This window comes from Pleurodeles waltl, chromosome 1_2, assembly GCF_031143425.1.
Source record: "Pleurodeles waltl isolate 20211129_DDA chromosome 1_2, aPleWal1.hap1.20221129, whole genome shotgun sequence".
NCBI lineage: Eukaryota > Metazoa > Chordata > Amphibia > Caudata > Salamandridae > Pleurodeles > Pleurodeles waltl.
In genome coordinates, this window is record NC_090437.1 from 297650890 (window position 1) to 297669292 (window position 18403).

The 18403-nt window shown below is 45.3% G+C and overlaps 1 protein-coding gene across 1 annotated transcript in view; it reads left to right on the top strand.

Moving 5' to 3' along the window:
• Positions 1-18403, top strand: part of LOC138254123 (broad substrate specificity ATP-binding cassette transporter ABCG2-like) — a 610690-nt gene that overhangs the window by 92972 nt on the left and 499315 nt on the right. Inside the window, exon 5 of the mRNA XM_069205809.1 lies at positions 16365-16522. Coding sequence (XP_069061910.1) covers positions 16365-16522 — 158 coding nt within the window. The remainder of the gene's footprint in view (positions 1-16364; positions 16523-18403) is intronic.

An 18403-nucleotide genomic window follows, 5' to 3' on the forward strand; every position in this document is an offset into this window, starting at 1 on the left:
TTGAACCCCCATTGTTGCTACTTAGGTTCTTCCCCTGCTCGGCTTGGGTAATTTGAGAAGTACTTCATGGGAGTTTCTGGTTGAGAAAAAGGAAAATGAGCGAGCAAACATATGTCAAATATTCCATCTAAACCCGAGACTGATAATGAGAACTTTTTTGTGAAAGATCACTTCCCTGACTACCTACATTAATTTTTATTTATAGAGAGTGTTTGTCTTTATGCACATTTGGTGAACACTGAGTGAGATGCTTAGAACTGGCAAGAAAATAGTGGAGTCGTCTGCTCATGACCAGTGGGTGCAAAAAGATTCTAAAGAGCCTGTGCCTACTTTTCAGTTTACTAGTTGCATGGTGTAGGTGTGCCAGACTAATGATTACCAGGAATTGGGTAAGTTATTTTTGGTGAGTAAGAGTGTGAATGTTTTACCTTATGGTCATGATTGGTAAACACTGTAGGAGGCTGGTCTGGTTTGTAGTGGGTACCTAATTCCAGTTACAGTTATCCCTTATTAGTGAAATGTAGTCAGTGTCTAGAAGCCAGTCTTTCTAGGGGTAGTGTGGATGAGCAGCCAAGACCTAACTAGGAGACATGCAAAGCTCATGCAATACCACTGTAGTCACACAGTGCTCACACACGAAAGAAAATACTCAGTGTTACAAAAATAAACATACTTTATTTTGGTGACACAAATGCCAAAAATACCTTAGAGACTATACTCCCTTAGGGGGTAAGTAATATACACAGTATATGCACTAGAATGCAGAAATAGCTGTAAAAACTGTTAGAAAACAGTGCAAATAGTGAAAATCACAATAGGTAAAAATGGGCCTGCGGGGAACACAAACCATATACTAAGAAAGTGGAATGCAAAATTTGGTTTCCCAACTAGGCAAGTGTAGTGTGTAGAGGGGTGCTGGGAGTGTTAGAAAACACCAAAGGTAAGTAATAGAACCCACCCCAGAGCCCAGGAAAACATGAGTAAATCACAGTAACTTTCCTAGAACACACAAGAACACGTGATAGAAGATTTTGCAAGAACCAGAAGAGTCTGCAAGACACCAACAATGGATTCCTGGACCTGAAGACCTGTGGAAGGAGGGGACCAAGTCCAAGAAGCACTGAAGAGTCCAGGGAGAACAGGAGCCCCTGCTAACCCGGATGAAGGTGCAAAAGAAAAACCACCGGTGAAGAGCAGTCAGTACTGCACTCAAGAAGATGGATGCGGGTTCCTGGTTGGTGCAGATGATGTCCCATGCCGGATGGATGATTGCAGTCTGGTTTGCGTCGCTGGATTCTGCCAACAAGCCATGGCACATGCAAAGCTCGCAGTTAGCAGAAAAATGGTGCTGCCCGGTACAGGAGGGACCTAGTGGCCTCTACCCAGGAGGAAGAGACAGAGGGGGCTCTCAGCAACTCAGAGAGCCCTCAGAAGACCAGGCAGCATGCACAGGAGTCCCACAGCACAAGGACACAGATGTTGCAAAAGGAGGCCCACGCAGTACTACACAAAGGGATCCCACGCTGCTGGAGAACCACACAGGAGGCCGTGCGTCCCAGGAAGGAGTGCTGGGGGCTGGAGCTGCACGGTGCATGAAGAACTTTGTGAAAGGACGCTAACAAGCCTTGGCAACTGCAAAAAATGAGGTGCATGGGTGTACTGTCTTGCTTGGGAAGGCAAGCTCTTACCTCCACCAAAGTTGGACAGCTGGACAACTGGATCGCTGGGACCACTCCAGTCGACCACCTGTGTTGCTGGATTTGTGGTATTCTTCAGAAGAGGGGACCCAAGCCACCAGTCGTCGCTGCAGAGGGGTGTCTGCTGAAGCAGGGAAGTGACTCCTTCACGTCCAGGGAGATTCCTTCGTTCTTCTGGTGCAGGCTGAAGACTGGCTCTCCTCTGAGGATGTACGACTGGGAATCAGTTGCAGTTCCTGGCAGGAGCTGAAGATACAATGTTGCAGATGTCGTCTTTGCTCCTTTGTTGCAGTTGTAGAGTTCCTGGAGGGTCCAGATATAGTTTCTTCAGTAAGAAGGTGAAGTAAAGGATGCAGAGGATTCCTGACGGAGTCTTGCAAACCAAATCTGAAGAACCACCCAAATAAGACCCTAAATAGCCCTGAAAGGGGGTTTGGTCAGCTAACAGGTAAGCACCAATCAGGGGAGGGCTCTGACATCACCTGCTGGCACTGGCCACTCAGATGCTCCAAGAGTGCTCTGCCAACTTGGAATCCAAGATGGCATAACCCAGGCACACTCTGGAGGAGCTCTGAGCACCATCCCTGGGGTTGTGATGGACAGGGGAGTGGTCACTCCCCTTTCCTTTCTCCAGTTTCGAGCCAGAGCAGGGACTGGGGGTCCCTGAACCGGTAGACTGGATTATGCAAGGAGGGCATCATCTGTGCCCTTCAAAGCATTTCCAGAGGCTCTGGGAAGCTACCCCTCCCATGCCTGTAACACCTATTTCCAAGGGGAGAGGGTGTAACATCCCTCTCCCAAAGGAAATCCTTTGTTCTGCCTTCCTGGGCTTGAGCTGCTCAAGCAACAGGCGGGCAAAAAACTGTCTTTAAGGTGGCAGCAGCTGGGGCTGCCTGGAAAACCTCAGAAGGCCGTAATGGCAGTACTGGGGGACCTCTAAGGAGCCCCCAGAGTGCATGGAATCATACAACCAATGCTTGCAAAAGCTGTGAGGTATGATCCAACATGTTTGATACCAAACATGTCCATATTTGGAGTTACCATTTTGAATCTCTACATAGGTAGTGACCTATGTATAGTGCACGCGGAAAATGGCGTCCCCGCACTCATGAAGTCCGGGAAAATGGTCCTGAACGACATGGGGGCACCTCTGCTGGTACAGGGGTGCCCTCACACACTGGTACTCTGCACCCAGCCTTCAAGGTTGGAAGGCCTGACATATGGGTGACTTATAAGTGACCTGGTGCAGTGTCAATGGCAGTGAAAGGGTGAATGCACCATTGCACACAGGCTGTTATGGCAGTCTTGTGGAAGCCATTGCATGGGCTCCCTATGAGAGGCAAAAGTAATGCTGCAGCCCATAGGGATCAACTGGAACCCCAATGCCCTGGGTACCTAAGTACCATATACTAGGGACTTACAGGGAGTGCAGAATTATTAGGCAAGTTGTATTTTTGAGGATTAATTTTATTATTGAACAACAACCATGTTCTCAATGAACCCAAAAAACTCATTAATATCAAAGCTGAATATTTTTGGAAGTAGTTTTTAGTTTGTTTTTAGTTTTAGCTATGTTAGGGGGATATCTGTGTGTGCAGGTGACTATTACTGTGCATAATTATTAGGCAACTTAACAAAAAACAAATATATACCCATTTCAATTATTTATTATTACCAGTGAAACCAATATAACATCTCAACATTCACAAATATACATTTCTGACATTCAAAAACAAAACAAAAACAAATCAGTGACCAATATAGCCACCTTTCTTTGCAAGGACACTCAAAAGCCTGCCATCCATGGATTCTGTCAGTGTTTTGATCTGTTCACCATCAACATTGCGTGCAGCAGCAACCACAGCCTCCCAGACACTGTTCAGAGAGGTGTACTGTTTTCCCTCCTTGTAACTCTCACATTTGATGATGGACCACAGGTTCTCAATGGGGTTCAGATCAGGTGAACAAGGAGGCCATGTCATTAGATTTCCTTCTTTTATACCCTTTCTTGCCAGCCACGCTGTGGAGTACTTGGACGCGTGTGATGGAGCATTGTCCTGCATGAAAATCATGTTTTTCTTGAAGGATGCAGACTTCTTCCTGTACCACTGCTTGAAGAAGGTGTCTTCCAGGAACTGGCAGTAGGACTGGGAGTTGAGCTTGACTCCATCCTCAACCCGAAAAGGCCCCACAAGCTCATCTTTGATGATACCAGCCCAAACCAGTACTCCACCTCCACCTTGCTGGCGTCTGAGTCGGACTGGAGCTCTCTGCCCTTTACCAATCCAGCCACGTGCCCATCCATCTGGCCCATCAAGACTCACTCTCATTTCATCAGTCCATAAAACCTTGGAAAATCAGTCTTGAGATATTTCTTGGCCCAGTCTTGACGTTTCAGCTTGTGTGTCTTGTTCAGTGGTGGTCGTCTTTCAGCCTTTCTTACCTTGGCCATGTCTCTGAGTATTGCACACCTTGTGCTTTTGGGCACTCCAGTGATGTTGCAGCTCTGAAATATGGCCAAACTGGTGGCAAGTGGCATCGTGGCAGCTGCACGCTTGACTTTTCTCAGTTCATGGGCAGTTATTTTGCGCCTTGGTTTAAACACGCTTCTTGCGACCCTGTTGACTATTTTGAATGAAACGCTTGATTGTTCGATGATCACGCTTCAGAAGCTTTGCAATTTTATGAGTGCTGCATCCCTCTGCAAGATATCTCACTATTTTTTACTTTTCTGAGCCTGTCAAGTCCTTCTTTTGACCCATTTTGCCAAAGGAAAGGAAGTTGCCTAATAATTATGCACACCTGATATAGGGTGTTGATGTCATTAGACCACACCCCTTCTCATTACAGAGATGCACATCACCTAATATGCTTAATTGGTAGTAGGCTTTCGAGCCTATACAGCTTGGAGTAAGACAACATGCATAAAGAGGATGATGTGGTCAAAATACTCATTTGCCTAATAATTCTGCACTCCCTGTATAAGGGTTGACCAGTATGCCAATTTTGGGTGAAATACTGGGTTACCTGTATGCAGTGACAAAATTTAGAGGAGAGAGAGCATAAGCACTGGGGTCCTGGTTAGCAGGATTCCAGTGACACATTCAAACACACTGACCTCAGGCAAAAATTGGGGGTAACATGCCAAAAAGAGGGCACTTTCCTACAAACACAACATAAAATACCATCATGTCCAGTCCTTGGCGCCCTGCTCTTCATGTTCGCATTGCCAAGCTTCCAGAATGCACTAATGTTCCAGTAGTGGATTAGAAGATGAGGAAGAGAAAATAGGGTGAACAGTTTTTGAAGTACTAGTGGCTCTGAAAAGCAACACCCCTGTGTTTTCTCGGAGAGAAAATACTCAGGCTGTATCAAGGTTTGACAGTAATTCATCCTTGGATGGAGGGGAAGGTTTTATCCATGATAGTCATAAGAATAAGTATATTTGTAAGGAGTTACTCGCTGCTGTGCTGGCTCACATTAAAGACAATATGACTTTTCCTACTCCTGATATATGAGGAATCCCTTCAGGTGCCAGTTGATGGTGCCTCAACTGGTACCTCTTAGTCAACCTCCGGATGTGGTCTAAGTGAATGGAAAGACCCAAAGAAAATGTATCTCCCTAGATTCACAAACAGGCTTTATTTGTTGACTTACATTGGTTCCAGACTCAATGTTACTGGATTCAGTTGTCGGCAGCCTTGTGAGTCTCACATCTATCTAAAAGATGCCACAGACAACAAAGTAGATTCATCCCTTAAAAGTCATGGTCTCATTAAGATGTGAGGGCTGTGATTTAAAAAGCCTATGCTACTCAGTCTTTATTATTACATTTTAAGGCCTTATTCAATGGCCATGGGAGAGGAGACTGAAGGCCTGATTGAGAGTGTGGTGTACAGTCCATCAGATTAGCCGAGGTCTTTATCTCCGCTATCCTGATGAACTACTACCAGCCAGATGTAGAGATGACTGTCAGTCAAGCTGTCACCTCTGTACTTTGAAAGGAACTGCCATCAGGGTGGTTTTAGATATTTGGGGGTATGGTTGCCATCTATTGTGACTGCTGTCCTCCAGACTTTTAACTTTAATTTTTGTTTTTTTAAAATAAACTCCTAAAATGGTAGTTTATTTAAAAGAAATATGGTCCCCCAACCCCAACCCCGGGAGTTTTCTTCTAGGTGTTGAGGTTTTTATAGTGTTCTTCTGTCATTCACCAGCAAGTTTTTCCTAGTGGTGAGGCACAGAAAAAAAGACATTCCACCATCTACTCTAAATAGGGAAGTTAGTCTAATGTCCTTCCTTTGATAGCCCCTAATTTGTTGGGCCTTCAGTAGAAATATTCTGTCTACAGACCTGTTAGACATGGGGTTTCTAGTTGGCAGAGGTATACACCCTTGTCCAAGTAGGGACCACAATCCTAGTCAGGGTAACTCACACCCAATCCAATACCCACCCTCTGGTAGCTTGGCACTGAGCAGTCAGGCTGAACTTTGAAAGCAATGTGTAAAGTATTTGTGCCATAAATCAAACAGTAACACAGTGAAAATACCATAAAAATACACCACACAGGTTTAGAAAAATAGATCATATTTATCTGAAAAAATAAGGTCAAAACAACAAACATTCAATAAGCACAAGTTGAAATATCACTTTTGGAAAGTTTAAAAGAGTCTTAATCCTTGGATATAAACAGTTGTCTCTTTGTTACACGCAGTACCTTGGTTTCCGTTAAAAATAACAACACCTGGAGACAGCAGAGGAGGAGATATGTGAAAAATAAGGTGTGCGTTGGATTTTCCGCTGCGGCACAGATGATGTGTTGTTTCTTTCCACGGTGCAAGGGGTTAGCGTCATTTGTCGGCGCACAGTCTTGGTTCCTCACTGCGATTTAGTGTATTTTGATGCCCAGGGACGATGCAGGGAAAATCCTTGATGTGTTGGAAGAAGACACAGGAGCTGTGTGGATCGGTAGGCGTTGCGTCAAATTTTCTGTCGCAAGGTAGGTGCTGCGTTGAATTTCCACTTGGGAAGTCAGGCTGCGTCGTTCTGGTCGGCTTTACAGCAATTTCTCGGTTGCAATGCAGGCTTTGCGGCGATTCCGTCAGGTGGTGCATTGATTTTCAATGTACAAGGAGTTTCCTGAAGAGATTAAGGGGGTCATTCTGACTTTCCGCCGCCCGCCAAAGTCCCGCCGTCAGAATACCGCTGCGCGGTCAAAAGACCGCCGCGGTAGTTCTGAGTTTCCCGCTGGGCTGGCGGGCGACCGCCAGAAGGCCGCCCGCCAGCCCAGCGGGAAACCCCCTTCCATGAGGATGTCGGCTCCGAATGGAGCCGGCGGAGTGGAAGGGGTGCGGCGGGTGCAGTTGCACCCATCGCGATTTTCAGTGTCTGCCTGGCAGACACTGAAAATCTTGGTGGGGCCCTGTTAGGGGGCCCCTGCAGTGCCCATGCCATTGCCATTGGCATGGGCACTGCAGGGGCCCCCAGGGGCCCCACGACACCGTTACTGCCAGCCAGGTTCTGGCGGTCAAAACCGCCGCCATGGAGGATTCCCTAGGGCAGCGGGAAACCGGCGGGACACCGCCGGTTTCCCGTTTCTGACCGCGGCTGTACCGCCGCGGTCAGAATGCCCATGGATGCACCGCCAGCCTGTTGGCGGTGCATCTGCCGTCCCCGGCCCTGGCGGTAGTCAACCGCCAGGGTCGGAATGACCCCCTGAGTCTTTTTGGCCCTGAGACTTCAGAAAACAGGAGGCAAGCTCAATCCAAGTCCTTGGAGAGCACTTTTGGGAAAGGCAGAGTCCTTCTAAGCAAAATAAGAGGGCAGCAGGGCAAAAGCAGGGCAGCAGGCTTTCTCAGCAAAGTAGTCCAGATGAGTCCTTTGGGCAGCCAGGCAGCTCCTCTTGACAGGATGCAGGTGTAGGTCCAGAAGTGTCTGAGTTGGTGGGGTCAGGGACCCAGTTTATATACCCAAACATGCCTTTGAAGTGGGGGAGACTTCAAAGAGTGGTTTTGAAGTGAACAAGTTCCCCTTTCAGTACAGTCCTGTCTGCCAGGGTCCCAGTAGGGGGTTGGGCAGTCCACTAGCCTCTGAAATGTGTCAGGCCCTCCACCCTTCCAGGCGAGGAAGACCCATTCAATATGCAGATCAGTGCAGGTGTGACTGAGTGTCCTGTGTTTTGGTTGTCTGGGTGAAATGCACAAGGGAGTTGTCAACCAGCCCAGCCCTGACATTGATTGGAGACAGGCTGTAAGGCACAGATGGTTTTTAAGTGCAAAGAAATGCTCACTTTCTAAAAGTGGCATTTCTGAAATAGTAATATAAAATCCAACCTCACCAATAAGCAGGATTTTCTATTACCGTTCTACCCATACTAAATCTAATCTGACTCCCTTTCAGATCGGAAGCTATCACTCAAAAAGTATATGAGGGCAATCCTAATGCTAGCTTATGGAAGGAGCATGCTTCACTGTAGTGGAAAACAAATTTTGGAGTTGTTCACTACCAGGACATATAAAACACATATGTACATGTCCTGCCTTTTACCTACACAGCACCCTGCCCTATGGGTTACCTTGGGCCTACCTTAGGGGTGACATATGTAGAAAAAGGGGAGTTTAGGGGTTGGCAAGTATTTTTAAATGCCAAGTCGGAGTGGCAGTGAAACTGCACACACAGGCCCTGCAATGGCAGGTCTGAGACATGGTTAAGGGGCTACTTATGTGGGTTGCACAATCAGTAGTAGCTTTTAATTTACATGCCTGGGCACATGTAGTGCACTTTACTAAGGACTTAGAAGTAAACCAAATACGCCAATTGGGAGTGAACCAATGTTACCATGGTTAAGAGAGAGAGCATATGCACTTTAGCACTGGTTAGCAGCGGTAAAGTGTGAAGAGTCCTAAAACCAGCAAAAACAGTGTCAGAAAAGTGGAGGGAGGTAGGCAAAAAGTTGGGGGGTGACCACCCTAAGGCTGTCAGGTCTAACAAGACCCAACAGGAGCTCTGTTGACAAACTTTCTAAGGTGCCCCTATCTCCAAATGGGGAGAGCAAACCAAGAGTTTAGAAGGCAGGGTACTCTGTTGCGTTTGCAACAGAGTTCTCGGTCTGCCAAACTGTAAATCAGGCCCCTAATTGTCTACTCTGACGGAGTGCAAATGGAGCTGCTGTTAGATATTTCTTTCAATTTGGTTTGTGTTTCTGCTCTAGTTGTGGGAGCTTCTGTCAGCAAGAAGGAATTTACTCCAAAATGATTAGCACACTGATGCCTCATAAAAAACCCACTGCTCTACATATGCCTTTTTCATGCTTTTGGCTATTTAGAACAGAGCTAGAAGATAAATGGCACCTTCTCTTCAAGGAGAAATACATTCCTGCTCATTTAGACAACAACAGTCTTCCCTTGAGCTTTCCAGCAGCACCTCCTCATTTAGTCAACCATCCAGGAAACACCAACAATTGCCCCACTCTCACAAGCAGAGAAAAATAGTATCCTCTGAAGTTTTCAATCAAAAGAAATAGTTGAACTTGCAGTGAAAGTGTCTGGAGTCCTGCCTGTTCCGGAGCTAGCTGAAACTATCTGGTAGGGGTTGAAACCATCACTTCCTTGCACCATGAGAGCCATCTTTTGTAGATGTATGGATGCTCTGGATAGTTTAAGAAGGCTACCAATTACTAACCTGGTCCCCTAGCAGAGGTGGGGGCATCCAAATGTGATAGAGGTGGAAGCCATGAATCACTTTGTAAAACATATATCATTCATAATGGAGCCTTTGCAAAGAATCTTACACTTTTTAACAGCAGGGCAATACAGGATAATCAACCTGATCAATCTGATGGATTTTTACTCTCATATATCAGTGACTTAGGACCTTCAAATTTCTCTGCTTCCATGGGCAATACTTCCAGCTCATGAAGCTTCCAGGTGAGCTTCAGACAGCACCTTTGGTGTTTACCAAGGTTGTGGTTCTAAAACTTGCACTCTGACATCTAGAGTGGTGGCCAATCTATCCATATTTAGACAATGGGCTCCTTCATAGGCCTTGATATGATGTTTCCTCTGGAGGCAAGAGCAGCAGAGCTATCACAGATGCTGTTATCCCTGTTTAAATTAAAAGAAACTCCTGTCAGGCTGCGGCTTCAGAAGCAGGGACACATGGCCTTTTGTGTGTTTACAGACCTGTGGGCTTGTCTTCATCTTCAGTCTCTGGTAAAGCACCTTCAGGGAGGTTGACAGCCATCATCTTACAACTAGGATTTTGAAATTCCAGTAAAACTCAGGGCCCAACAATGCACCCAGGATCTCCTGCTGTCAGATGCCAGCATGTTCCGTTGGTGGTGCCATGCTAGGAAACCTGTCTACTCAAACTTGTTGTTTGACCACAGGGAGTTTGCAGTCAATGATTTGGAGGGAGTTAACAACAGTCTTCCATGCCCTGCTTTAGTTTCAGTCAAACATCCTGAGGTGTTATGATCTGGTGAGATAAGACAACATGGTCACTGTGCCTTCTATAAATCAGCAAGGAGCATCTTGTTCCAGGGCTCTGGGCATTGAAGGCTCTAGAAATGGTATATGGGTCGAATATTAATGTTTTCTGTCCTCGTTAGGCTGTTTGCAAAAGAGGTCTGAACAATGATTAGGTTGACCAACTAAGCAGATTTGACCTTCCTCTCAGAATCTCTCCCTGACCAAGGACCTTTTCAGAGAGTGCTAGAGGTTTGGGACACCATTCCTGGATCTGCTTGCCTCTCTGGACAACGGTCAAGTGACATGCATTTGCTCTTGAAGCCTTTGCCTTTTTTCCCACATTGTTATGCCATATTCAGAAAGAAGAGGGGAAGGTGATTATAGTTGTACCATTCCGACCTTGGAGGGCTTGGTTTCTTCTCACCTTAGTTCATCACTATTGGCTTCAGCCCATAGTTTCATCTCCTCCTCGGCCCATGTGGTATCAGATTCTGAACAGGACGTCTCTCTCAGCCTGGAAGTTGAAAGGAGGGCTTTGCATAGAAAATGGTTTCCACACTGTTTGCTACTTTAAATACAGAATCCATGCAGGCTATCAACTCTGATATGATAACCTAGACAGTAGGCACCTTTTCACAAGTGGAGTCATTCTGTCTCTCTTAGAGTGAGGTTTTCTCTTACTTCTTCAGTTTCTGTGGGAGGTAATTTGTCTTAATCTTTACATCTCAACCTTAACGGTTCAATTGACTAATTAGGCAAAGATTTGATAGATTTCTGACGTAATTTAGAAGATGAAGGGTAAGCCACTCACCTATTGGAAAGATTTTCATGTGCTTGTCTGGAGGCTAAGGGCCAGATGTAGCAAGCAGTTTTGCCCATTCTGTGTCTATGGGAAAATGGGTTTGTACATATGGCCCTAAATCCCTTGTCCTCCTCCCACCAAGATTTACCTTTAAGTTTTGAAAAACACTTGTTTGAGCCGTTATCTTTAAAATAAAGAAAAAATCCTGACAATGAAGGGTATGTCTTTAGTCGCAATCACTCTGAGAACTCCTAGAGCTTTTCTCTGCTATGGTTTATTATTAATTGTCCTCAAAGAAGGGATTATAATGAAACCTAGTCCTACTTTTGTTCTAAACATCATCGCTGCCTTACATAGAGGAGAAGAGGTCATCCTGCCAGCAATCTTTGCTTCTTCATCTCCTGAAGAAGATGTGTTAAGATGTTAATAGAGCTTGGTTTGTATACTTTGATTGATCTCACCTTTTTCATCAAACATATCTTCTATTTGGCGCATCAGGAAAAGAAAACCTCTTTTATTTCAATTAGCAAATGCATTAGGTCTACAATAGCTTAAGCTTATTATTTGTTTAAAGTTCCCTCTTCTTGAATGAATTTATGGAAGATATACTGGAAGTCTGGCTGCTTCCTGGGCAGAAGTATAAAGAATTTGCATAGCCGAAATATCGAGGGCAGCCACTTGGTCGTCCTCTAATACATTTGATAACTACTATATGCTCCAGAGCTTGGATGAGGATGGAAGGATCATTCTTGAGAAGGTTCTACATTCTGTTCTATCATGAATCCGTTTATACATTAATACATTTATTAGTTGGCTGCATTTTGGCTTGCCATATGCATGCTTTCACATTACTTTTAATCTCAAGGTCACAAAGGATTTTCTTATGCTACAAAACAAATAAATGGAACAAGAACAAGAGATGTAGAGTTGATTGCCTGATTGCTCACCGGTTATCTTTATTACACCTAGTCCTATTTGTTCTTGTGACAGTCATTAGGAAACAACCACCCACCCACACTTGACTTTCAGCCTTCATCTGGCTTTATTGAAAGGTGGATACTGGGAATCCTTTTAGAGATCCAGCTCAATGGTCAAGACTATCAGTGCAGTAGTTTCTTTTCAGGAATTTCCACGCTTAAGGTGAACTTCAAAGTAAGGACTGTGGTGAAGGCGAGCATGTTTGACTGATGAGATCGAATTTTGAAGTTCTGGATCATTCATTTTAGTTATTTGGGCAATTAGTATCATGACATTTCCATGGGGGGAACTAATGGAGTGGTTATCAATTATTTAGTATTTTCTTCTGTGTTTTGTTGGCAGATGGCTGAATCTGCTCTTAACTTTCTTATGGTCGTTCTCAGAGTTGACTAACTCAGTGCAGTTTGATAAGTCCTGCTTCTCACTTTGCCAAGAGCTCATTTGGAGTAGATTGTAAAATAACATTGGAGTCCATTCTGTCCATTTTAGCCAGCCTTCGTCCATTTTGAGCATTGTGGAAATTTGTAATTCTCTGAATTCTGATAAAATGCTGGGGATGTCTGGACATGCTTTGATTTGTAGCTGTTTGGGCTAACTGAAGTTATAACTGTGTTGTGGGATAACTTAGGTCTTTGTTGATGCAACTGAACTGATCAAGCCTGTGTATTGAGCCATAATTTAGCCCTTGTCAGGGCAACATTTTCTGGCCTCGTTGTTAGGCCTCCAGAGTAGGGGTTTACCTTCATAAATTAGTGTATTATCCTTGATGCACTAAGGAATTTCATGAAGACCATGAGGGGACATTTGAGTAGCTTTCTTATCTGAAACCACAATGGTGTGCATGGAAGGCCTATACAGGAAAAACGCTGGCAGCTATTTCCAGAAGTGGGTGATCCATCAATAGTGCTTACCCAATGAGAGAGCAAGTATTTGGCCCACTGAGAGGAAAACTGCGTCCCCGACCTCTAAATAAATAAAAGCATTTGCCAGTTTATTGCAGATAACCTAACTAATGAGGCCCATTATTCTACACTGGATGATCTAGGTTGTGTCCCTCTTTCTTTCCTTGCTGCTCCTTACACATTCAGGATTGCTGACATTTACCTCCTTTTGTTATTCCTGCAATTGTATCAGTAAATGGGGTCTCTTTATTCCCTCCCTTCATTCCCTTTCTGTTTAGGATCTTTCTCAGACACTGCTCTAAATTACTTTGCATTGTAGACTCACTTCTGTCAATAACCGAAACATATTAGATAAACTCCCAAACAATGGCCTGCCCCTTACCTTTTGGTACTCTTCTCTTACTGGCCCTTTTCTAAATACTGTATGTGTGTGTTACAGTTAGGTTCAAATCATTGTCTTTATTGTGTTAAATGACAAGAAAATACTGCCAGTGATCTTAATAACTCCATACCTTTAAAACATTCATAAGGTTTAAAGAACCTTAAAGAAAAATAAGCAATCTAATTCTGCTTCCCTGAATGTCCCTCAGTTAGACTGGGGTTTTGAAGTTGTCACTAATATGAGAGCTCAAATTATGAACACTTAATTTACTGTGTGTAGCCATACAAGTTTACTAATGCAGGTATCATTCCAGCATGTAATCTAAGATTTGTTGGGAATGTAATTATTAAGGGCTATCTTTCAATTGGGAGCAGGTTAGAATCTCAAGTTTGGTGTCTAAAGAATTGTAATTTAGAATCCCCTTGAATGGTAAATTGGGTTTTAATTTACAGTTCTAAAAATGCCACTTTTAGAACATTGCCATTTTCTTGTCCTAACCATTCGATGCTTGCAATCTGTATCCTGGGTCACATGACTAGGTGTAACTTGCAGTTGGTCTTTGTGTATTGCTCCCAGACAATGAGCCAAAGGGGAACTAGGTGTTAGCAGGCTGGGCCATTTTTGACTTGTTGAGGGGGAGAAGCTGTCACCTACCACACTTCCACATCAGAAAGGCTCTGCTCCCGCCTATTCACAAAGGGTTTAACACTAGTCTTTTGTGCCCCAAGGGAAGCTGGGGTTATGGCAGAGAAGTCGTAAATTCCAAACACCTCTGGGGGTGGAAACCTCCAGAACCTTCTCCTACTTCAAAGCTGGCATCATTTATAAATATTGGGCCCTCCTGTCCAACCTTTCAGTCCACTTCTGGACCTATGTGAAACTTGCTGTGTACTCTGCTGCCTGAGTGAAAAGGACTGGACCTGCACCTGGAACCCAGCACCACCAGAGGAACTCCAGGGGTTAGCTGGTTGGTCTCCTGGTCAGAGCCTCAAGGACAGAAAAGTATTCAACTACCTTGAATCTAGCATCTGGACTTTGCCTTCTATGAGTCTTATCCTCCAAGTGGTTCCACGCCAGGTCTGGACCCTTGGAAGTGGGCCTGAAGGTGCTCTGCCAGCCCAGCTGGGATCCAAGCAGAAACCATGCAAAACAGTGCATTGTCTTGCAGCTCCACATCGGTACCGCCAATGCACGACACATCCTTTTCACAGGACCTCGCATTGCAGCCCTGCAACTCCTCGGAACTGCCAATATCCATTGCATCCTTGAAGCAGTACCCTGCAGCTCCCAGAAATCATCGCTGTGTGACATCCTCAATGCAGGACCTCACATCACAGTCCGCAGCCCATCGGAACCACCGTTTCACAACGCATCCCCTATGTGGAATTTGGCAATGGTCCACAACCTGGATTTATGCTTCTTTGTTCAGTGGGCCTAACTTGATTCCTGTATCTGGCCCATGCTCCATTGCAGCTGACCTAAACTTGTGACTTTGTCCTGGTCTGGCGCGACCAGATACCCACAGTCGGCTCTTTGTGCTTGCATGCACTATTTTTAATTTTTTTAAAAAAAAATCATATCTCTGGTTCTACTAATTGGATTTTTGTTGTTTTGGTGTGTTGCGTTTTCAACCTGACTGCTTTGTGCTAAACTACCAGAGAGTTCAGCACAGGTTAATTTGATGTTTGCTTGTGTTTCACCCTGACATGAATTGTGTTTGCTGCTTCAGTAGAGTTTTACCCACCTCAACCAGTAACCCAATTTCATTCAGGGTTGAGTCTAGGTAACTGTGATGTAGTGAAGTCAAAGTTGCCATTATTTTCCCTATGACCCTTCAGCCAGAATAACCATTAGGAAAAGCAAAATATATGTTATTGATAATAACAATATTTACAACCTACATGTAACATATGCAGTTATAGATGATTATAAATGACATGGTTGTTTTTCACCGAAGGACTCCAAGTGACATCATAGACAATGAGAATAAAGCTCAAGTTGTCTGTGACATGCCTTGGAAGCCTAAAGTGGGAAAATCTAAATTGTTGACAGCTCCTTTATTGCAGTGTTAATCATAGCTTCCTACTTTTACCCCCTGTAAGCTGGATCTTTGGATCAGCCGTTTATGGGGAAATTAATCAATGGAAAACTACACACAAAAAGTGCTTTCTTTCTTCAGTCTCACATCAATCAGGCACCCCATTCAAATTTAAAAAAGGATAACACCTTTTTTCATGCCACCTGCCCCATCTCCCTCTGACCATTGCTCCTACCTTCCCTGCTGCAGTGAGAGAACACCTCTCACTGTAGCAGCCTTTCTAACACCTTCCGCTCTAGCACAATTTCACCCAAATAAAAAAGCAATACGAGTGATCTTGTAACCCTCCCCTACATCTCTTTTTAAACCACCCCAGCCAATTAAAAACCAGTACCCGCTGCTCTGCCACATTCCGATATGGACCTCCGCAGACACATGGCCACACCTGCTGCTCTCACTGTACGCGCTGTGTACACAAGACATACACACAAAACATTTTGCCTATAACTTCTATAACTGTAAACGTATGTGGGCTCAAAAAGCTATTCATTCTGTATGGGCATACAATCCTCCAATAAGGGCCTGATTACTACTGGTAGGGGGATGCTGGGCTGTTTTTTGGGCAGTTTCCCCTCAACAAAAATTGTAATTGCTAGTTTTCTCCCCAGAATGGGCAATAACGTCTCGAACCAGCATACACTGGTCTCGGGACGTAGCTTGGTTAGTAAGACTGGGGGTAGGGGGATGGAGAGAGGAGGTTGGGGGGGGGGAGCTTGAAATTTCCCAACAATCTCGCTGACATATATTGGTAAAATACATTATATGAGAAGCAGGGCAAAAAGGGACTTGAGAAGTGGAAAGGGAGAGGAGTGCAGATTGTTAGGGTTATATAGGGCCTATATAGGTACTCCTGAACTTAGCTGCACTCTATCATAAATTGTTCGGATTGTTTCAGTTCAGTTCATACTATTACAAGAGTAATTATAAGATGGAGTTACAACAAATACTGATGTTAACTATTTGTTAAGAAGCATGTTAATGTGATCTTTTTGGAATATTATCTTTTGTTAATATTTTTCATATTGTTTTAACAATAGGTGGGCACCCCGTTTATTCGTGGAGTTTCTGGAGGAGAGAGGAAAAGAACCGCCATTGGGATGGAAATCATCACCGATCCCGCAGTCTTGTTCTTAGATGAACCAACCACTGGCTTGGACTCCAGCACTTCCAATGCCGTCCTGCTGCTGCTGAAAAGGTAACTATAACTGTAGAAGTATGTGAGCTTGAAATGTCCCAACAATTTCGCTGACATATATTGGTAAAATACATTATACAAGAAGCAGGGCATAAAGGGACTTAAGGAGAAGTGGAAAGGGAGAGGAGTGCAGATTGTTAGGGTTACTTAAAAGGCACTATGTTGTAAAATGACCAAAGCACCTGCACACAACTATTTACTAGAAAATACATTTATTAAGGGAGTGTAACACCCCAAACACCCCCTCTGACGTTATGCCCCATGCAAGGGTCCCCACTTGTTTGATTTTCCATGATTTCGGGGGGAAACACCCTGGAAATAGCCACCAGCTCTGATCAGGTAGAAAGTGCTCCTCCAGTGGGGTAGGAGCCAGGGTATGTGGTATGGGGACTGTGACAGGATGGTTCTGACTACCTAGTCTACCCTGATTTTTTGCTTTTAGGAAACCTGGCTTTTGACCTTGTACTGTGAGGAAGCCTCATAGTTTGGGACTCACCCACAGTAAACTCATGGTAAAATGGACTGCAAGTGTTTATCGCCGGTGCCCCTTGTAAAGTCAAGGCTGCTGTGATGCAGCAAGGGTGGGAGGCCCAGGGCTAGTTATACATAATCGCGTGTGCACCCATGTGAGGACTGCATGGGGAGGATTCCTGCTCTTAGGTCGCCTAGCACTGAAGGGACCACGCAAAGTGGGTGGTGACCTCGAGTACGCCTTATGAGATGGCTGTACTCATGTGAGGGCTAGTCAGTGTGCTTACTGTTTAGATTGTAGTGACACTGCATTATATATCAGTGGGAAAGGCTTGCCTAGGGCTCACTCCAGTTCAAAAGACTCCAGATTTCCACCAATGTACACTGTAACCGGTATGAAAAGAATAATGAAGTAGGATACAAAGGCACATTTATACAGCTTTCGGTTCATCCAGGGATGTCATCTTTCTCTGACTCAGCTCAGCATTAGGTCCAATTACTGCTCTGTCCAGCTGCAGGAGCAGTGCCTTGCTTCAATCAGCCAGCTGTCATTCTGTGCCAGGAACCGGGTCTTGCACACAGGAGGGCTTTCTCTCTCTTGGCTGTGCTTTGCAGTGGAACATGGGGACTGAAGATGGATGGCATGGACAACTGGGAAGAAGAACCCCCTCACTGCCCACTGGGGCAAGGATTCTGCCCCTGAATGACCCTAGACCCAGTGGGGCACACTCCAGGACCAGATAAGCTGGTCCCCTAACACCTCCTGAGGAACAGTTGGGGGAAAGACTGGGCTCTGGCACAAGGAAAGAGCGCTGCCCAAAAAAAAGGAAGGCACTGAGATGAAAGGCTGGCACAGGGAGTCAGTGGGGCTGGCTCTCTACCGAGATGGGAACCTTCTAGGCCAGGAGGCCTAAAGAAAGTGCTCCAGGTGGCAAGGGCTCGCCAACAGGAGCAAAATAAGCTGAAGATTGCAGAGAATGCCCCCCCCCCCCGGGGCCAGAGATATCTTCCTTCAAACTTTAGTGACCTTTGACCTCTGTCAGGTGGTGAAATGTGTGGGGCTTCGCCACCATGCTGGATTCCCGGCCCTGGGGTGGGCCAGGGCCCAGGGGCTGCCCCCAAAGAAGAGTGGACCCAGAAAGCTCTGTTGCGCATCCCCAGTGAAAATGCGGTAATGAGGGAGCACCTTTGTGCTCCCTCGACGGTGAAGGGAGTGGCCCCGGAACGCATCATGGGGCCCCAGAAAGGACCAAAGTCAGGTGATGCCATCACACTGGCCTCGAAGATGAAGAGAGGGGCCCCGGACCCCATCCCAGGGCCCTACAGCAAAGCAAAGTCAAAAGACGCTGCCACGCCCCAGTGAAGATAAAGAGAGGGGCCCGGACCCCATCCTGCAGCCCCGCAGTGAAA